The sequence below is a fragment of the Lates calcarifer genome, linkage group LG8 (assembly GCF_001640805.2).
Source record: "Lates calcarifer isolate ASB-BC8 linkage group LG8, TLL_Latcal_v3, whole genome shotgun sequence".
Lineage (NCBI taxonomy): Eukaryota > Metazoa > Chordata > Actinopteri > Centropomidae > Lates > Lates calcarifer.
Window position 1 is genome coordinate 4,084,179 of NC_066840.1, and position 21,055 is coordinate 4,105,233.

The 21,055-nt window shown below is 39.8% G+C and overlaps 1 protein-coding gene and 1 long non-coding RNA gene across 2 annotated transcripts in view; one reads left to right on the forward strand and one right to left on the reverse strand.

Annotated features, from left to right (window-relative positions):
• Positions 1-1,579: 1,579 nt before the first annotated feature.
• Positions 1,580-21,055, reverse strand: part of LOC108878981 (uncharacterized) — a 34,718-nt gene continuing 15,242 nt past the window's right edge. The window contains exon 5 of the long non-coding RNA XR_001960273.2: positions 1,580-1,775. This is a non-coding gene — a long non-coding RNA (uncharacterized LOC108878981). The remainder of the gene's footprint in view (positions 1,776-21,055) is intronic.
• On the forward strand, positions 1,634-20,382 carry si:ch211-159i8.4 (matrix-remodeling-associated protein 5). The gene is made up of 16 exons (XM_018670070.2): positions 1,634-1,720; positions 2,252-2,388; positions 5,904-6,033; positions 7,020-7,258; positions 7,401-7,552; positions 8,628-11,735; positions 11,975-12,240; positions 13,304-13,583; positions 13,679-13,879; positions 13,994-14,512; positions 14,659-14,830; positions 15,622-15,888; positions 16,020-16,146; positions 16,506-16,586; positions 17,014-18,160; positions 18,790-20,382. The coding sequence occupies exons 1-16, from the start codon at positions 1,634-1,636 to the stop codon at positions 19,341-19,343; spliced, it is 7,467 nt and encodes a 2,488-aa protein (XP_018525586.1). The 3' UTR covers positions 19,344-20,382.

A 21,055-nucleotide genomic window follows, 5' to 3' on the forward strand; every position in this document is an offset into this window, starting at 1 on the left:
CCTCAAAGGAGCATGTTAACATTTAAACTAACATAATGACTGCCAAACCACCTGGCACTGAAGCAAACCGCAACTGCCAATGTTAAGTGGTTATTTTCCACTACTGTCTATTGAATTATATTGTATTCTTTTCAATTCCAGAATTGGTTTGAGCTACCAGAATGTGACTTGCATTAATATACAATGCAGACAGATGGTATATCTATTGTGAGTCTACAAATATACACATATTCCTAGTTTTAAACATGATTATTTGGATAAAAGAGGATCTGCACTGCACTGAGTTCCCCAAGGAAAGGTGTAGCAAAGACAGGCAGGATTTAGTGTTTAGCCCTCCTTGATGTGTTTTACGTATCAATCTTGAGGGCAAATAGTTGTGTATTAAGAGGGCTGCTACAGTTGTCAACCTACTCAGTTGCTGAAAATTTTGCTGTGAATTTCCTTTCTTTCTTAATCTAATGTAACATTTGTGGGATACCAGTTTGGACTTGTGTTAAAATATGAATGTGGTGCATTTTGCAAATCATTATGGTAATTTTCTCTTTCATCGTATCTAGCCGAAGCTAAAAATGAAATGTGAGAATTAGTTATTGCCTCTTCAATAACTTATTATGAGGCAGAAGTCAGAAAATGAATATGTATGATTGCATTTGTATGTACACATACAGTCTGTCCATGCACAAAAAGTAATGTGGATGTTCTTGTATACAGGACCCTAATAGAGGTATAAGTAAAGCTGTCGAAAAATGTTTACTCACAGAATAGTATCAGAGGAAAATTAACATCAAACAACTTTTTAAGCGCAATTCTTAGCTTCTTTTTGTTCACTGTTTTGGTTTTACAACCTACAGGTTTTCTGTTTGATTCAGTGTCACCATTCTCATCAATGCTGTTTCCAACTTCAACAGGTAGCTGTTTAAAAAAAAAAACTGCTCAGGTATAACAAGACAGACAAAGTTAGCCACTGGCTAGTGAGCAAAGTGGAGCATTTAGCAACTAAATACCCAAATATGTCTCTCAGGAGTTGTTGGAGACCAGAAAATGACTACAATCATAGTGTTGCTTCGTATCAGATGTATATAAGCAACTGTTTGCTAACAAGTATGACATAAACTTTATAAGGTAATAATATGTCAGTATGTGTTCAGAGGTTGTGCTGTCCCTAAGTGGCCAAAATTAGCTTATGCAGGTGTAGTATAAATTTTTGTTTGGTTAGTATCATTTATAATGTCCCTAATGAAACCTGAAAGAAATCAGAGAGTTTCAAGAATTAGTGTTAAGCAGATGAATATGCCTAGGATATAATGCAGTTATGGAGATACTGATTCATTAATACAGCAGCTGAATTCTAATTCTTCATGTTCAGGGGCTGGTGCACTGGGCCAGAGGTCCACAAGTCAACAGTGGGTCACTTCTTTCTACCATTCTCATCTACTGTAAACATGAGAAGCTGAGTCACCAGTTACACTTGTACAAGATACAATTCACTGTAACAGTCCTGCAATAAATCCAATCTTTTTTAAGGTTCTAATGTTTAGCTTGTTTTGACATACTATGTATCTGTGCATTTCAATCACCCCATACCTTCCTCCAGGTGTATTGATGGCGTGAGCGGTCAGACATCCATCCAGTCATGGCGCTGTGGTGGTGCGCCAAAATCTTCTGCAGGTTGGCTGCAGCGTGGTTTCCTCTGCTCTTCTCATCACTGCTCTGGCAAACGGTAAATCGTCCTTGCAGAGGATCTCAACTTCTCGCAGGAGCCAGTTGGTTGTTTGCTTGAATCATCAAAATTCGACACATAAAAGTCAGTTTCAATGTGACAGTAAAAAGAAAAAGTGAGGATGCTTAGCAGAGCTTTGTTGGCTGTGAAAATGTTGTGTTGATTTATTAGGACACCATTCAAAAGCCAGAGACATTATTAAGGAAGTCTTGAATTAAAGATAAATATAGACTCTCAGATGCATAAATCATATTTAAAAATACTAAATGGAATTGGGCACAGGAGGGCATGATGTTAATACGCCTGGTCTATTTTATATAGGAAGCCTCACATCTATTTATTCCACTTAGTATTGATTTCTCTCCAAACTGTCAGTTACTACGCAGGTCTGAACTTATCTGTTTGCTTCTCTATTTCTCTGCCCTCTTTCTTTTATTCCTGACCTCCTCCCATGAATTACTATCCTCTTTCACCTATTCTTCTCATTCTGTCTGCTGTTTCTCCCTTCACACCTGCACTTCTCCCCTGTAGATCTGCCCTGTCTACGCTGTCCCATCTTGCCCGCGGACCTGTAGCTGTCCAGGTGTTAAAGAGGTCCACTGTACATTCAGACACCTCACCAACATACCAAAGACCTTCCCTAAAGACACAGAGAGGCTCAACCTGGGGTAAGACACAATTACTATACATAAATACATGTCCACACAGAAGCACAGACACACTGTTATCGATGCCAGCCCAGGGGGAAGAAAACTAAACACTCTACAGGAAATAGTATGGAATGTGGTGAAGGTAATTTGTCAGAGAAATGTTTTCTTTAGCTAACAAATGATCAACACTGCCTCAAATAACTCACAGACCAAAATGCTGAGGCAAGTGTTTTTTGATTGGTGAGATAGCTTTTTGACTGTTCTTTTCAGATCACTTTTGAATACCACTCCTACAGAGAAATTACTATCTTGCCTCAGGTGGTTGGATAATGAAAACATATTGCTGCTTGCCATCAGTTTATCATATGCCAACCTGCCCTAAGAACAAAAGAAACCTTCTTACACCAAAGAGCCACATCAGTGATCATCAGTGAGAGCATCTGTATATAGCCCATGGTGCATTTAATTTGACAAAATCTGCTTTAAAGGCTGAAGATAAGGCCTCAGCAGCAGCATGTGGTACTAAACTGACTCCAGAGAGAATAAATCTCCTAATCACTTCCATGTGGGTCTTTGCATTCACTGCCCTCCAGCACAGCAGAGAAATAGCCCAGCCTCTGTTTTGTATATAACAAATTGCCTCATTTAATAATTGGCTCCAAACAATCCATATTTACATGGCAAACTGCTTGGCAAGCAGCAGCCAGGGCACCGCTATTGTTCACACGAGGCTTTCTATTTGCATTTGAAGCCGTATTGTGGGAACGGCTATCGCTGCATTTCAGGTGCATTACAGCTGCTTAGTGCAGCTCCTCGAGTCTTTACAAGAGGATATAATGCTTTGATGTGATAAAGCATTTCAGTAGGTAAATGGTCACAAAAGCTACTACTGCCAAACTTCAGTTGAGTCCACAGGAGATAAACTATCTCCATATGTGCTCCTGTTCTGTGGGAACTGATATCAGTACATTCCAAATGATGTCTTTAACCAAAACAAAATGCATCATGCTGGTTTATACAACCAACAGTATACTGCAGGGATTATGTGGAGAACAGTTTGGAACAGCAAGTGTCATGTTAATATTAAATTACACCACCCCCTTCAGGTCAAATTGAATTAAGTAACACATACCTACAATAACAGAGCTTTCTGACATTTGTTTTATGGATCTGTCTTAAACTATTATTAAGAGATATTGCATTATGGACACACTCACAAAAACACATACAGCACACATCATCAGACACAAAGAATACAATATAGTGGATGCATGAAATAGCAAACAAAAAGTTTAAAAATGAACACTACACAATTTTAACATGGCTGGGTTGGAGTAAGATTGACATTGACATATTTAACTGGCTAGCCACAGCTGTCATTTCGGCTGGCAAAAATCAGTTAGAAATTGTAAGACTACTTTTGTCTACCTATATCGGAAATTACTACACATGTTTTAAAATAAACAATAAAAATATATAATAATAATTGAGTAGTAAATCTGTCTGCATCAACAGCAACTGAGGGAGGCAGGACTTAGCAAACAGTCAGTTGCAAAAAATTAACACACTGAAGTTGCGGTCTGTTTTATTTTCTTCCTCACATTGCTGTCAGCAGAGCAGACATTTGGAAAGTAACCAAACCTTTAGGGAGCTAACACACTCTAACTCTCTGAACACTAGACCACCCTGCTAACTGGGGTGCAGACCAGGGGGATTTAGTCTAATGCAGAGCTTTTGGTATATGTTCACACCAGGCATGTTTGGAGTGTTTTATTTACACTCTGGGGCCTGTTTTACTTTAGCTTCAGTTCAGAGCAGTGCTCTTTGAATTCAAAAGGAAACCACTCAAGCAAATGCAAGTTTTCATTCTCATTCAAAGGAACTGTTGTGTCAAATGATCTGTGAGTGGCATGGACGATGGCATGAACCACCTATGGAAAACAATCCCCCAAACCGTAGGATTTATGGTTGTGAGGAGATGACTGGATCTAATAGTCCATCACTTTGTCATACTCAGAGGGCCTAGCATAGTGATAGACAGGCTTCAATGGGGTTTCAACAAATAAAGCAGGGCTTTGGCTTATGGACTGTTGGCCATCAATGAATCGACAAAATAATCTGCAAATTAATGAATTATATGAAAATAATTGTTAGTTTTTTGTGACTTTCCAAAAAATACAATCTGACAAGCATGACCAAAGGTTGGACAACACTTAATACTTTGTTTCAAGTTAAATGAACCCTTCAGTTACTACTCTGTCACACTGTCCATTATCAATATGACCCTTTAACAGAGCATGGACATGATAAATGCCTCCACGAGACAGTTTATTCATATTACCGACCTACATACATATTGCCATACATCCTAGCTTTGACACTGTCAATTTATTTGAAATACTTGAAGTCTTGGCTTCAATTATTTAAATGAAACACAAATGAAAAGTATCTTAATTAGGTGATTGAAGAGTTTTAGGCTAGCTTCAATCTGCCCTGAAATGTGTTCTATGAATGCCAAGTACTCCCATATATGGGAGGAATGCAGCAGCTTTCGTTACGGTATAAGAGCAAAGCACGAACACTGCCAGAGTTCGAAGTTCAGTTCCCAATGGGGAAACCTACACTAAAACTATGTGCAGTCATGGCACAGAAAGACACTGTGGATGAAAGTGGCCACCGGATGATATATTGTGAGTTGGCTGTTTTATTGATGGTAGTGGAAAAATGCAAACTGCAGAATTTCCCATATGTGTTCAATTGGGTGGGGATAACTGCACCCAGAGAATGTTGTGAGTTTTACAGAACTCACTACAGGATAATAGTAGACAATGTTGTTCTGATTCCTGTTGTTGGAAGGATCGACTAACTCTAATACACTGAAATCTGTCAAGCACTGTCAGCCCCTGCCAACTGTGTGCTCTATTGTAGACTCTGTTCCTTTGATGAATAATGTCTTTGGCTCTGGCATGTACTGTTCTATACTGTACTTGGCAATCAGTTTGGCTCTTGGAGAGATGTCTGTTGAAACCTGAAGATTCCAAGATTTTTTTTCAACTCTTTGTATTTTGATTGCTGGTATAATTACACTGTTATAATTACTGAAGTCCTATTCACACAGACCCCTGCTGCTTTAAAATGTCATGTTGATGTAGTTAACAAGAGGGAAAAACTAATATAAACATTTTTAAAACATATGTTGGACAAGGGCCTATTGTATTCTGGTGCTAGCTAGAAAGGCTGTGAAAAAGATACAGCAGCATCCTTGTGTTTCTGCTGTTGTGCACACTGTGAACTTTTAAGAATGAGGAAATCACTGGGGGGGTCAAAGGTTTACTGAGGTCATCCCTCTTTCCATCTTTCCATTCGTCATTCCTTCCAGCTATCATTTTGCCTTCAATTGAGAGGTCACATCAACACACTTGCAAGCAATGACTGCTAACTAATTTTAGCTTCTTTTCCAACTGACCCCAAATGACCCTCTGTTACTCTTTAATCCCTGTAACTGGTCCTGTTTATTGTCTTTTTTCTAACAGTTATAACAGCCTGACGGAGGTGGAGGGGTCAGAATTCAAGTCACTACGGCAACTGGAAATGCTCATGTTGCATGGCAACGACATTAACACAGTACACCCTGGGGCATTTTACAGCCTAAGATCAGTACAGGTAGTGTATGTGTGAGAGTGTACATGTCCTGGTAACTTAACTACAGTCCCAATATTTACTTATTCTAAATGTGTCCTCGATTCTGGACTAGTTTGTATGGATAAAGGTGGAGAAACAAAGAGATGTTTCATGCATAACATCTGAATTTAGCTGATCTTTACTGAGCACTCGGGTACTTGTTACCTTTTGTGCACTACTGATCCTTGGACCAGAATCAAAATTGGCTGAGTACAAATGGATCTGTATGGGACTTAATTCTAAAGTATATGAATAAAATGTATTTTATTGGACTTAATTTGGCAAGAACTCATGGTTTCTTGTAGATGCTGTTCAGTGGTTAAATACTAATTGTTGCTGATGGGCTGTATTAATTTGTGTCAAACCATCTTAGAGTGTTAGCATTTGTTATTCTCCACAGCTCTGGTTTGGCGTAATTACTAGGGCAATCTGAAGCAAAAACCAACATGATTAGGCCAGAAATGGACAATAAATTTCAATGTAATGTAATATTTTATTCTTCTATGGAAGAGGTACATACAACGAAGAGAAAATATTATATATAAAAGCATGTACAAAAAAGGGAACACACTGGGACTGGCTAACACCAGAGGGACAGAGGGTGTATGTACGGAGCCAAATCCAATCTCTCCCTTCGTAAACCAGATTTAAGCAAGTAATTAGTTGCACTTTTATTGCTTGACTTAAAATGCAGTGAATCTTGTTGGGTCCAGATGGGTCCAATCAGAGCCTAAATTTGCATTTTAAACAGACTGAAGATCCAAGCCAATACATCAAAACAAGGCTGTGTTGAGCATTCAAGACTCTGTTTGGGTTGAATTGTCTCCAAATAACCTCAGAAAAGCTCAGTAAATCAGGATTGGATGTTCTTTTCTGTTGCTCTTTCTGTCTGTCTCTTAATTCAATAATTGCTCAAAATAGTTTTAATGTTCAATAAATGTAAGTAACACAAATTTCTTTGTTTCCAGATCTTGAAGCTGAGTTACAACAAGCTAACATCAGTGACCCCTGGTCTGTTTGAGGGTCTTGTTGGTTTGATCCGTCTCCATCTGGACCATAACCTTATTGACTTTATAGAGCCGTACTCCTTCTCTGGCCTGACCTCCCTAAAACTCCTGCAGCTGGAGGGGAACCTCCTCAAAGAGATCCACCCTCATACCTTCATAACAGTGTCACTGCTGGGAAACTTTTGGACTTCTGGACTCAAGTAAGAAAAATAGTGAATATTTCTCTTATGTTTTGGAAAATTGAAGCCATGTTTTTAGATTAATTTACTGCAGATAGGCCCCATCCTCCTGTCACTCTGAGGACCAGTAAGTGAAGAAAATGATATGATGTTTTTGTCTCAGACACTTACACCTGTCAGACAATCTGTTGGAGCAGCTCCCAGCTGCAGCACTAAAGACAGCTCCCAGACTTGAGCTTCTCTCTCTTCATGGTAATCCCTGGACCTGTGATTGTCAACTCCACTGGTTGATAGAATGGAGTTCCACACATGAAGGTAAGGACACATGAATGAATGCTCTAATCTTATATTCCCACACACTATTCCTTACATCTTCAACTCTGTGAGGAAAACAAACGATTTAACGACTATGCAAAGGTTCATGTGCTGTAATCAATTTTTTGGCTTTTTGGGGGAAGTGGAACAAGCTGAAAACACAACACTGACATATTATTGTCTGGTAAATGTGTTGGCCATCAATTGCTTATTAACACTGCGGGCTCCAAAGTGAAACATCTGGGGTTTAAGCTGTTAAATGCTCCATTGTGTTCACCAGCTAGTGGCTAACTTAGTGTGTTGGTTGTTTGGAGCTGGACAATAGGTTTATTAGAGGTTTCTCACTGATAAGAAATTATAACTTAATAACTGACTACACTCTGTCTCTATATTATGATTATATGCACATGAAAATAAAAATAGTGTATCTCTGGGCTCCAGAGTGTTTTTGACCTAAAGTGTACTGGCAGAAAATGTTGCATGCCTGCCATCCAGCTTCTGCAGAAAACATCTACTCCCACTAAATTGACTGCATTTGCTCTATATGCAATCTAAAGAGTTGATTAAATTATGTACTTTTTCCTTACCCTTCTTTCTCATTCAGTAATTTTCATGACACACGTGCTTTCTTTCATTGTCACTGCTTTGTTACATTTTCACAAATCATCTTTAACTAGTCCCATATGCTAGCTCTTTGTATCAGCATGGAAGTTTATAATACATTATTATTTTTATGGCCTGCTTCATTTGAAGGTATGACACTGCCAGAACTGCATTAGTAGATATATAAACCTAGACTAAACTTAAACTTGCAAACACGTAGTATTGTATTTGCATTTTAAGCCCCTGTCATCCGAGATTCATGTTTTATTTTTCACCTTTCCATCTTCTTTTCCCGTTTCCTATCTCTATTTATTCCTTTCCCATATTCTGTTTTTACCCCCCTCTCCTTAACTCCCCTTTCTCTCTTTCCTCTTTCATCTTTCCTTCCAATTCCTGGGATTGTTTCCATCACTCCTTCTCCTCCTGCTGTTTTATCTTTCCCTGTCTTCCTTTCTCCCCCTCTTTCTTCCAGGTGTAATAAAGTGCAAGAAGGAACGTGGTTCCAGTGAGACCTGCCCCCAGTGCTCCTCTCCTCAACCCCTGAATGGTACCCTCTTGTTAGGGTTAACTTCAGACAAGCTTACCTGTGAACGGCCAGATCTTCGCTCCCCTCTCAAAAAGTGGGACAATCCTGCATATGCTGAATCTGAAGCAGAGCCTGACATCCCTTACACCCGGGACTTTGAAAAACCATTGGGCCACCTAACCTTTGTTCTCTCAGATAGCCACGGAAACAATGCTCATGTGGCATGTGATGTACGCCACCCTGGTGACAGTTCCCCCATGACTTGGACTGTAAATCCACATTTACCTGGGGAGTTATCTGTCAATGTATCGCTAGTGACTGTTCTTGAGTGTGAGATTGACCGGGAGACGCTGCAAAATCTATGGCAACTGGTTGCATATTACTATGAAAGCCCAGCTATCTTGGAAAGAGGTCAACAGAGAGGAAATGCAAGCAGAGTAACCTATCAGTATTCCCAAGCTGTTAATGAAAATTCACCATATTTCACAGAATTAAAAGGGTATTTGGTAGCTGAACCCTCGTGGCTGCTTCAACCTAGAGTCACTTTAAGGCTCAACAGACAGCAGACAACAACTAAGAAACTGGTGATGGATTTTACTACTTTAATTACCAAACATATCAACAGTTTTAGAGGGCAGGAAGATGACAATGACTTTGCTTCTTCCTGGGCACTGATTCACAGAGGGACAGCAGGACGGGTTCAGACAGCTCTTGCAGGTTCCAAGGTTCGCTTGGAGTGCAGTGTCATCACTTCAAATCCAGAGGTGAAAGTTGAGTGGGTGCTTCCAGATTTGTCCATTGTGGAAGATGCAAATGATAAAACAGAAATTTCTGAAAGAGGAGAACTTGTGATCTTAAATGCCACACTATCTGACTCAGGCCTCTACCACTGCATGGTCAGGACCAAAGCTGGTGTCGATTTGATGCCTTTGAGGCTCACAATTAAAGAACTCTCACTTAGCCCCACTGCTCTCAATGGTCAGAAAATTGTTGTTGAAAAGGGACGCTCTTTAGTTCTTCCTTGTGACGTGACCTCAGTTCAGCCAAGTCAAACTATATGGTACCTGCCCAAAAATCTAATTTTACTCCCCACGCAACAGACAAGACGAGCAGAAGTGATGGAAAATGGGACTTTGGTAGTAAGAAAGTTAACACAAGAAGATGCAGGGGAATATAGCTGCTTAGCCTCAAATCTGTATGGAGTTGACATGTTATCACACACTGTGGAAGTCACAGGAGAAAAGGCCTCTGATAAGTCTAAAGTACAGACAGAGAAAGAGCAGCACATTTTACCAATTGGCATGGAGGAAGGAGAAGGTTCAGGGGGAGATTACCAGGAAATTATACGTCCTTTTGCTACGCAGTTTCCTAAGAGGGTTGGAACACAGCAAAGGAATCCCAATGGGTTTTCCAAAAGAATACGAATAAAAGATTCAAAAAGAAAACCCAATAAATCTGTTAAGGAATTAGATCCAAATCGTTGGGCAGAGATATTGGCTAAAGCTAATGCTAAACCAACTGTTGCTCTGCCTACAGAGCAGTCTCTAGAAGAGCCCAGTACTGTAACAGTCCAAACAAGTACATCTAAACCTACTACAATAATTCCCACAACAATTGCTACTACTACTGTTAAGTTACCCCATACTACTAACCCTCCTGATATTACAATAGAGCAAACATATTTTCCCATGAGCACAAGAGCAAAGTCTGAGGACCATTCAAAAAAAGAGAAGTCAGAAAGTCTACCACCGGTTTTACAACCACCACCAACACATCCCAGAATTACAGAACCATCCCTACACAATTTTGGTGGGATTACAGAAAAACCCATTCAATCTATCACAGAATCTCCTGTTATCGGAACTCCTCAGCCAGTTGATCAGTCTGAAAATAAGCACACTGGAGAGGGGAGAAGGAACAACCTTGTTCCTGATCGCTCAAACAGGAGAAGGCCCCCTTTCAGGCGTAGAAAACCCCCAATGAGAAGAGTAAATCCCTTCAACTATCCATTAAACAAGCCCCAAACAACTGTTCCCCCAACAACCACCACACCAACAACAACGACTACAACTACTACTACCACTACCACTACTATCACCACTACAACACCTGTTGCAACCACAGTGGAAAACCATGAAAACTTATCTGCTGAGTATCAAACAGAGGAAGATGAAGGTGAAGACTATGAATATAATTACAAGGACAGTGATAGTTTGGATCCCAAAGAAGATTCAAACAGTGAAACTACTCGTGATCTTGACAGCATCCTTACCACACTTCCATCAGTTACAGAAGTTCCAGATGTAGATAGCTCTCCAGGTAAACATAATTTACATAATCCAAAGACAATTGTCACTCCAAAGTTAGATAGTACCCCTCATCCAACTGAAAGGACTGTTGATGAAAATGAGAAATATACTGTCAACCTAGAGAAATTTGAGAGGGGCAGACAGAATAAAAATCTTGCAGGAGAGAGTGAGAGGGAGGTAATGACAGCAATGGAACAGCACGAAAAACACAAAACAGACACAGAGGGCAGTGAGAGAGACACAAAAAAATCTAAAAAGGAGTGGGTTACACAGAACTACAATACATGGGATAGCATTCGGTTAACGACGCAAAATAGACCAAGACTTAACACGCGACCTTCACTAGAGCAAAATACACCAGCCCAGGCAAAAACGTCATCTTCCAAGGTCACTACTTCACATTCAACAAGAGGGAGGACAGGAGAGGAAGTCACACAGAGTGAAGGTAAAGAGGTAAACAAGCCAGAAGTAAAGCCTGAGATTCACAGCTTCCCAGTAATGGAGCCACTTCACCCCTGGCTTCATCCCAATAACCACGGAAGAGGGCAAATTGCCACTACCAGGACGACAAACACAAATCAAGAAAGAAATACAGGAAGGCAGGGTAAAGTGATTCCAGGTAGACACTCCCAGCCCCCCAGAGTTGCCCCAACCTCTCGCTGGCCTTCACACCATCATCATCATCATTACTACCCCCTCTACCCTTCATGGCCAAGTCAAAAGTCGTTTCCTCATCCAAGGCAAGGTAAATAAAGCTGTTGTGTAATGATTTCCCTACTGTTTTGAAATAAAGAGATGATTGATGAAAGTGTAAAAAATATATATAATAATAATAACGAATAGGACCATTATATTAACCAGACCAGCTAATAAACCAAAAGAAACGATCAATATTATGTTGGGTTGGTGTTATGCTATGTGACTCTAACCATGGTTTCCATGTATGGTTATGTAATTGATCAAATGTTTGCTCTCTGTTCCTAGGCCCTGGGTCACACCCTGTGCCCACCCATCGAACCTGGCCTCTCCTCCACCCCTGGGCTCCAGGTCCAGTTGTCACCAACAGACCAGAAATCACAGCTGAAACAGTCAAACCCACACCTACAGCTTCAGGAGCAACAGAAAACCCCAGAGTCACACCCTCTAATCCCCACCTGTTGCATCATCGTCATCAAAATCATCACATGGAAGGCAGGACCCAAATAAGAGATAAACTGTTTCTATCAAGGCTGAGGAACAGATACAGACAGGTACACTCCGTGGTTGCTCTGTGGGCGTGTATAATAAGTGTTTCCTATTTCCTTATTGTGTATATAAATGTTAATAAAGTGCTTGACAAGAACTCAATTGATCTGTAGATAGAAGAATCACCATGTTGCCAAAACTGAGGAAGCAGCCAATGTCCCCTTTAAATTCAAATTTATGTTCTCAGTGTTACATATAGCAAAAATATTGATTTACACAGCAAAGGTTGGATTCAATTCCTAATTAAAGCTGAAATACTGCAGTAGCTGCAATAATTATTACATATAATATTTTGTAGGTTAACAATAATTCAGCAACAGCGGTGGTTGCTTATAGTGATAAATCCAATGCTATAGCTTACAGAGCTTTTAGTCTTTTTGAGCTCTTTGTTTTGATTTTACAGTCCACACACTTTTGACATTGCTTCATTGTAACAGCTGTGTTCAACCTCATTTCCACAGCAGCGGGCAGTTGTCCAGAAAAGAAATCTCCAGACAATTATATGGCCATAGCCAGCATCAAATAGCAGGCTAGCTGCTGAAGAAAGTCAAGAATCTAACAAGACACAGCCATTTTTATCACCAACATTAACCAAATATCTTGGGATAGGAGACAAAAATAATAATAATAAGAATTGTTGAACCTACTCTTTTTAAGTGGCCAGATGGGAAGACAATTTCCCTCATTATTTACTGGATATGGTAGAATGTTATTGTTTGTTAACACATTAGCCAGAACAACTTTAAGGATGTTAACTTGTGGCCAAGAAATTATTAACACAGTTTTAAAGGATGTAAGTGAAACAGGTAAACATAGCACTGTTAGGGACTATATAGATAATCTATGTGACACAAGGTGCGTTTTCCATTTGTACTGAGTATTACTCTCTAATCAAGTGTTCATATACTGTATGTGTGTTTATAATGCAGTAGCTTTCATACACTGACAAGAAATGTTTTGGTAGCAACAATTGCTAATGATGGCAATGATAATGAATCAGCTCTTGGAGCTGGGATTTAATTACAAATGGGTTAAAACCATAGTAATTGCTCATTTTGATTTATCCAGGCACAGCTTGATCGCATCGCACAGCTAGGGAGGATGGTAACACCCAAACCTCGCACAAACTTCTACAATCCTCCATCCCCCATCACAACTAAACCCAACCCCCCATCCCTGCATAGACCCTACACCCCCAAACCACGAACAGCCACAGATTCTTACAACCTGCAGCCTCCAAACCCTGCAAAACCTTCATCATCATCATTCTCTGGTTTCATCCCGACCCCTCACCCTTACCACCCCACCACCCCTGGGGTTTTGCATGGAGGTTGGTGGCCTGTTGGAGGTAGGTGCACAGATATAGGCTATGTATTTATAATGAAAAATGAAAAAGTATATTTTTATAATTATTTTGATGTTTGAAATTGTTCAATTTTGTAGCGGGACGAATCAGCTCTCGGCGGCCCACAGCTGCCCCACCTTTCCCGTGGGTGTTGGGAGCTGGAAGTAGTGGGATGAAGCCACGCATCACCACAGTAACCACTGCCAGCGTGTCAGTACTTGCAGAGAGTGATGTCTTCCTGCCCTGCAAAGCAACAGGGAATCCTGAACCTACCATTGCATGGACTAAAGTCTCCACAGGTAAGAGACAGAGAGATGAAAAAGTCAACACAGTCTTTGTGTTGCTTTCAGCTTATTTTCATTGAGACTTGGATCAGATCTGTTCACATTTTACCTGTTTTGTTTTCATTTCAGGTGCCACTATCCCAGCTAACACCAAGCATGGTCCCCGTTTTGAAGTCTTTAAGAATGGAACCTTTGTTATTAAAAGCATCCAGCTTCAGGATCGAGGCCAGTACCTCTGCACGGCCCAAAACCAGTTTGGATCAGATCGCATGGTCACCACCTTAGCTGTTCAGACTGAGGCACCCAAGATTCAACAACCAAAGTCCACAGAAATAGCAATGTACTTAGGGAAAAGTATGGCTCTTGACTGCCTTGCCTCTGGAAAACCACCAGCACAAATTTCATGGATTCTTCCAGACAGGACTTTTGTTCGTGAAGTCGGGACTGTTCGTACTCTCCTCTCTCCAATGTCTCTTCTTCAAAATGGAACTCTGCAAATTAATTCTGCCAATTTCTCCAACAAAGGGGACTATAAATGTATAGCAAGTAATGCAGCAGGTGCTGATACAATTACTTATCATCTCCACGTGGCAGCTCTGCCTCCAAGCATCAGCGAAGGAGCAATGGATACAGTGATCATTCAGTCAGGTATAGTACAGATATTTAAATTCATGCAAACATAAAGCAACTATCTCCATAATAAAAAGTTTTCCTCATGATATGACTAGTAAACAATGCCAACAAAGTGTTCATAATATGAAGCATTATAGACTAATAAAATTCCATCCAACCAGGTAGGGGAGTGTACATCCACTGCTCTGTGAAAGGTGAACCAGTGCCTGCTCTGAAATGGATGCTCCCAGCAGGCATCCATGTTAAGCCATCACAGTTTCTGGGACGCAGGCTTTTTGTCTTTCCTAATGGGACACTGCTTGTGAAGAATGTTTCACCATCTGATGGTGGGAGGTATGCATCTCTTTTAGACAGCTTAGACTTAGACAGCTTTAGACAGACTTTATTGATCCCTTTGGGATGACTCCCTCAGGGAAATTAAGTAAAAAAAATTGCCAGAGTTCATACAAGACCATCACTTAACTTCATCAGTTCAGTTGCTTTTCAATGTCATCTGCTTTTGTTGCCAAGTTTGTAGTTCATTTTAATGTCATATTAGTTTATTATTTTTTTTTTTTATTATTTATAATGACATTATGTCTTAGATGTCTGTAATGTATTAGTCAAATGTCTGGGTTGATATAAGGTTTGAATTAAGGACTGCACATATGATCATCATGCAGTCCCCCAGGAAAAACACACCCACATGAGTGATTTGTGTCAGAACTAGGAAAAGAAAGAAAGAAAGAATGTTAGACTAATAGTTTACACAATTACACAAATAATTTGTTTGCAAGTCTGAATTTTTTTTTTCTTTAGTGAGTTTTGGATTGATAATAATTTTAGATTGCAGTTCAATCATCTGACAAACTGTTTTGTTTCTGCTGAAGCATATTGACACCTTAAATTTCACTCACTTGCAATTGGGATGTACCAACTGCAAATTTTCAGCCCTTGACTTTGAATTTTATGTATCAATAACCAAGGATAATAAAGGTACTGTATACTACATTTAAAGTCATGAAGATGCTATGTGCTATCAGGCAAAGCACTGTATGCTCCAGGCAATCTTAATTTATAAGTCAACTCTGTCTGAGCTCTTAAGCTGTGAGTTTACCTCCAGGCTGCAATTGATCTTCTCACAGGTATGAGTGTTTGGCCACTAACACTGTGGGAATCGCCAAAAGAACCATCCAGCTAGAAGTGAGGGCAGATGCTCCCTCCCTCTCCCGCCTGGCTCCTCCCCCTCTTCCCATTCCTCCAACCCACCGCCATGCTGTGCCATCACGCCAACACTCTATCTCTGCTATGTATGGCTCTGCTGTCTACCTCCACTGTCCAGAGTCTACTGGATCCACAAGAGGAACCATCTGGCAGCTGCCGTCAAAGACCATCATGGAGTATCGATACAGGTAACTGAAATACCTTCTTTTGTGCCTCCATGAAGCAGTACACTACTGAAAAAAATATAATTACATTAAAAGGTTTAAACTTGACTGATTGCTTTAATCTCAACCTTGCTTTCTCCCCCATCTGCCTCCAGTCCAGAGAGACCAATTAAAGTTTTCCGTAATGGGACTCTGAGGATTCTTCAGCTAACAGAGCTAGATGGTGGAAATTATCTCTGTGTCTTTCAGCGGCCTAATGGGGAGGACATGGAGCTCTTCCAGGTATGAACAGGACAGATAAAGAGCTGTTTAATTTCAGTGCCAACTCTTTTTCATTAGTCTACATTTAATTTCTGGCTGTGAATTTTTGTTCATTAAGAATCCCTGTTTTGTTAATGACTATCAGAGTCAATGTTGTTAAGAAGTCTAAGATGTTACACGCTGATTCCCTTGGGAATCAGAAGGGCTTTGTCTATACAATTAAGATGCAGACTTTTGCAAAATATGCTCTGGCAAAAGTGGCCACTGGTCAATTGATGATCAATACCTGACTGAATCTGTCTCTGTCTTAAGTCTTTCACTGAAACTTTCACATAATGAATCTCTCACATTAAAAGCACTTTATGCATTTGCTTTATCAGGTGGAGGTGTTAATGACTGCTCCCAGAATCGAACATGTGAGGACTGCGCAGACCAGGGTCACCTTTGGAGAAAATTTCCAGGTAGATAAAGGAAGCTAGCTCAAAGTTATTTTAAAGTAAGATGAGCGGGATCAGATATTTTATGCACTTTTCTATATCACCTGTGTTTTCTTGCATATTGTTGTTTTTTTTGCTATTTTCTGATTTTATGCATACAAATACACAAATACACTTATTCTTATAATAAGAACTATTATTATTTCCTAAGAGTATCTTAAGGCAGTATCATTAGATTGTTTATTTTAAAATCAAATAACTTAATCTTACAACTTCAAGCAGCACAGCGCTTGTAATTAAGACAAAGGTAAATATAGCTCAATATTAAACATTAAAAAAACTAACTAACTAACTAACCAATAAATCGTTATTCAGAAATGACATTTGATTGATTTTTACACTCATTTTTCAGCTTTAGCCATTCACTCGCCCCCCTTTGTTTCCATTTTAGGTGGACTGTGTTGCAACAGGCCTCCCTGATCCAGAGGTTTCCTGGAGTCTTCCAGATGGTACTTTAATCAACAATGCTCTACAATCAGATGACAGCGGGCTTCGCAATCGCCGCTACGTTATTTTTGGCAATGGAACTTTACTTCTCCAGCATATGGGTAAAAAAGACGAGGGTGACTACACTTGCTATGCCAAAAACAAATTGGGAAAAGATGAAAGAAAGGTCAGCGTCATAGTAGGACCAAATGCTCCAAAGATTAAATTAAAATCACATTCTTTTGTGACAGTAAAGTTGGGAGAATCCACTTCGTTGAGTTGTCAAGCAACAGGTGAACCTACTCCAAGAATAATGTGGATATCACCACGAAATGATGTGATATCAGTGTCATCAGACAAATTTCAGATTATGGACGATAGCACATTAGTGGTGAAAAAGGTGACACTTGCTGATGAAGGGAAATATACATGCGTAGCACGAAATTCTGCTGGTGATGATGTTAAAAACCTGAAACTTGAAGTTGAACCCCAGGAACCCTTTATCAATGGCATGAAAGGGAAGAGCACCACAAAGGTTTTGGGTGTTTCCTACCAAACAGTGCTTCTGGACTGCAGAGTGGAAGGAAAACCTGAACCAAGAGTCTGGTGGGTTACTCCTTATGGCCATTCTCTCACAACACCCTACCTCGGTGGTCGCTTCCAAGTGCATCGAAATGGGAGCCTTGAGCTGAGAGGGGTGAGGAAAACAGATGAAGGGAAGTACATGTGCCTAGCTAAAAACCATCTAGGTGAAGCCTCATTTTTGATTGAGTTAGATGTGGCATCACTAGCTGAGAAACCTAGCTTTGCTGTTCCCAATATTGAAATCTTACCAATAAAGCAAGATGGTGGGGAATTGATCCTGGAGTGTCCTGCTCGTGGCAAGCCAAAACCAGAGTTTGCTTGGCTGCTACCCAACGGGACAATGTTAACACCTGGTGTTAGACTCCAACGCTTCGCCCATCATTTGGGTAATGGAACTCTACGGATCTCTCAACCAACTGCAACTGATAAGGGAGTGTACCGATGCCTAGCAAAAAATGTGGCAGGACAAGTGGAAAAACGTTATGCACTGGAGGCAGGCAGAAAACCAGTGATCAGAGGATCTACAGGTATGTTTTTTTTTTCTTCTCAAATTAATACAGTTGCAATACTCATTTGCTACAAATCCGTGTATGGGCTCGTAAACTTGTTGCCTTCTTCCCTTGGTTTAATATCCTTTCACACCAAAAAAAAAAAAAAAGTCACTAAAAGTCATATTAGAACATTCACTCTGCCCAAATATAAGGACAGCAATGAACTTTGTCGTTAGTCCGGGTTAGACCTTGATTCATGGTCCATTCACTGATTAGCTGCTAACAACTGTTGATTTCACTCATCTTTATCTCAGTATACAAAATGCAGCTTGCTGCAAGAGCCACTTTATTCAAACTTGCAGACACACAGCTTGTAATTGGGTCAGGTGGGGAACAAACCACTCCATGATTTGTTTGTGACCAGAGAGAGACCTTGGTGTGATTATTTTGGTCTGCACCTGAGGATGATTTATTTGTTCAGACCAACCCAAACAAATTATAAGAAGGGGGTGTCCAATTCAACTGGACTAAGCAATCCAAGCTGGAAAATGCCATAAAAGTAAAGAATCTATGGGATATCTTGTTGTTATAACTTGTGTTGTATCTTTTTTGTATCTGTTATTTTTGCATGAAATCTACTTAATCTTAAAATGTTACTTTTCCAGGTGGGATGAAGATCACTTATGGCTTCAATCTCAACTTGCCTTGTACTGTTGATGGCTGGCCACAGGCGTCAATTACATGGACCCTACCCAATGGTCTTGTTTTGGACAAACCTCAAACCATTGGCAGGGTATCTTTTCTCGCCAATGGGACCCTCCAACTCAGGCAGGTCGCCTCCTTTGACAAAGGAACATACATTTGTAAAGCCTTCAACTCTTTTGGCTCATCAACACTGTCCTACCCAGTTGCTGTGATGGTTTTCCCACCACGCATCACCAACACACTGACCTCAATTACAAGAGTAAACCGGGGATCACCAGTGACATTAAATTGTGTTGCAACTGGGATCCCCAAGCCTGATATTTCATGGACATTGCCTGGACGCACAACGTTGGTTCCACACAACCGGTTCACACCACAGGGAGGGATACACATGACAGAGGAGGGCAGTCTCGTCATACAGAACCCTGTGCTCACGAACTCTGGTATTTACAAATGCAACGCGAAAAACGCACTTGGAACAGACTTCAGATCTACATACCTACAAGTAGTCTGAGTGACAATTACAGTTATTCTGTAATAATAAAATCAGAGTTGAGACTGGATGAGGATTCTTCCATCAGGGTTTTCATATACTGTACATGACAATGATGCTTTAGAGACAGACTCAAAAGCTGCATTTGAGATACTTTGCAGAGCAGTTTCTGCTGAACAATGAAGCTTCAAATTTTGACTTCACAGTGAACATTCACCTTTTGTAACTGTGTTTTCTTTGTTTTAAGCTATAAATGTAGCAAATGTCTTTTTATTCTTTATTTTGAGCCTTAAAATGCATTTTCACCCCATAAAGTGCCTTTTTGGCTGCTCAGAGCTTTGCCTTTTTGGCCTCACCCCATAGATGTGATTTCACATTGCTCCTCAAACATTATAGTTTGTAAAATTTACTTCACTGTACAAATTTACTTTGACATGACATTGCAAGTGTTCTTCTCTCTTAGTATTGATGTATCTAAATGTAATGTGTACCCCTTATATGCATATTATTGTCTCTGTTCTAGTAGAATTACAGTTTACAGTGATTTCAACTGTATAACAAAACAGACACTAGAAAACACCTAACAGACTTGCTGCTAAGTTTACAGAAAATATTTCATCACAATCTCACAGTTCATCAGTGGACAGTAATGAGGACTGCAGTGTCATAACTCCCACATGTGGGTCTGACATAAACTATTCTATTCATGTGCTTAAGCACCATATTTTATGAACTTTTAGTTAACAGTGACTTTTTTCTCTGAGAATACAATACCCCATATTGCTGCTCTGCAGTGTATATCAGCAAATGATTTGCTGTATGTATTAATATCATTTATTCATGATGGTGGGAAAAAAATAGCTCACAATAACTACATTTTAAGGTGACAGCTATTAACAGGTGAGATGACATTGATACAAAACAAATGTGATTAAAAAATATGTAAGTATATAATTTATGAGTCAAAAATACAATATACAAGTATGTATTGTTTTTTATCTGTCAATTTGCCTCATTTCGGCAATGCTAAAACAATAAAGCATGGCGGGATGCAGACTGACATGACACATTCACAATTTTAACATAAAGCTTCTTTGAAGCTTAACTGAGGTGTTGAAGTCTGGTCACACCAGAGCATTTAAATGGTGAAACTTTCAGGAAAGTTTTATTAATTCCAATAGACTTTCTGTAATCAGATTTGCTCACAGCACTCATCTAAATCTGCATCAAGTTGATGAACTTTGGCCGACAGCGTGGACAGTAGTATGCTGTCTTGACAGAGCTGATCTTTGAGGTAGTGGAGAGCTGCAGAGTCAAAAATGTAGGGAGCTATCCTAACTTATCAGCTGTGTGATGCTGTTAATTTCCATTTAACCTCCTCTCTGAGAGTATTGACTACAGTCAATGTGCAGAGACATCTTTTAAATAACCAGTGTGAATCTCTTTTGCTGTTAGCAGCCAGGCTAGACCTTGTGGTAACATCAGTAACATCATCCATATTTTTTTTATGATACGTTGTTTTTCTAAATGCCTTGTAATTTACACACTCTTGATGAAATTCTGCTTAGAAGATGTTCCTGCTCGTGAGAAATCTGATGTCTATGACTGTATATGGTGTATGTTTGTATCTGAGGTGTTTGGTGCTATACATGTGAGATTTTGGATTAAGAAAATCTGATGAAAAATTGATGAAAATCTATGAATCTATGGATACACAAAAGTGATTTTTAAAG

Bases quoted from the DNA above. Each gene is read 5' to 3' on its own strand.
- si:ch211-159i8.4 (XM_018670070.2), top strand. From the start codon at position 1,634: ATGGCGCTGTGGTGGTGCGCCAAAATCTTCTGCAGGTTGGCTGCAGCG. The intron at 6,034-7,019 runs GTAGTGTATGTG...CTTTGTTTCCAG, and splicing joins ACAGCCTAAGATCAGTACAG to ATCTTGAAGCTGAGTTACAA. The intron at 16,587-17,013 runs GTAGATAAAGGA...TTTCCATTTTAG, and splicing joins CCTTTGGAGAAAATTTCCAG to GTGGACTGTGTTGCAACAGG.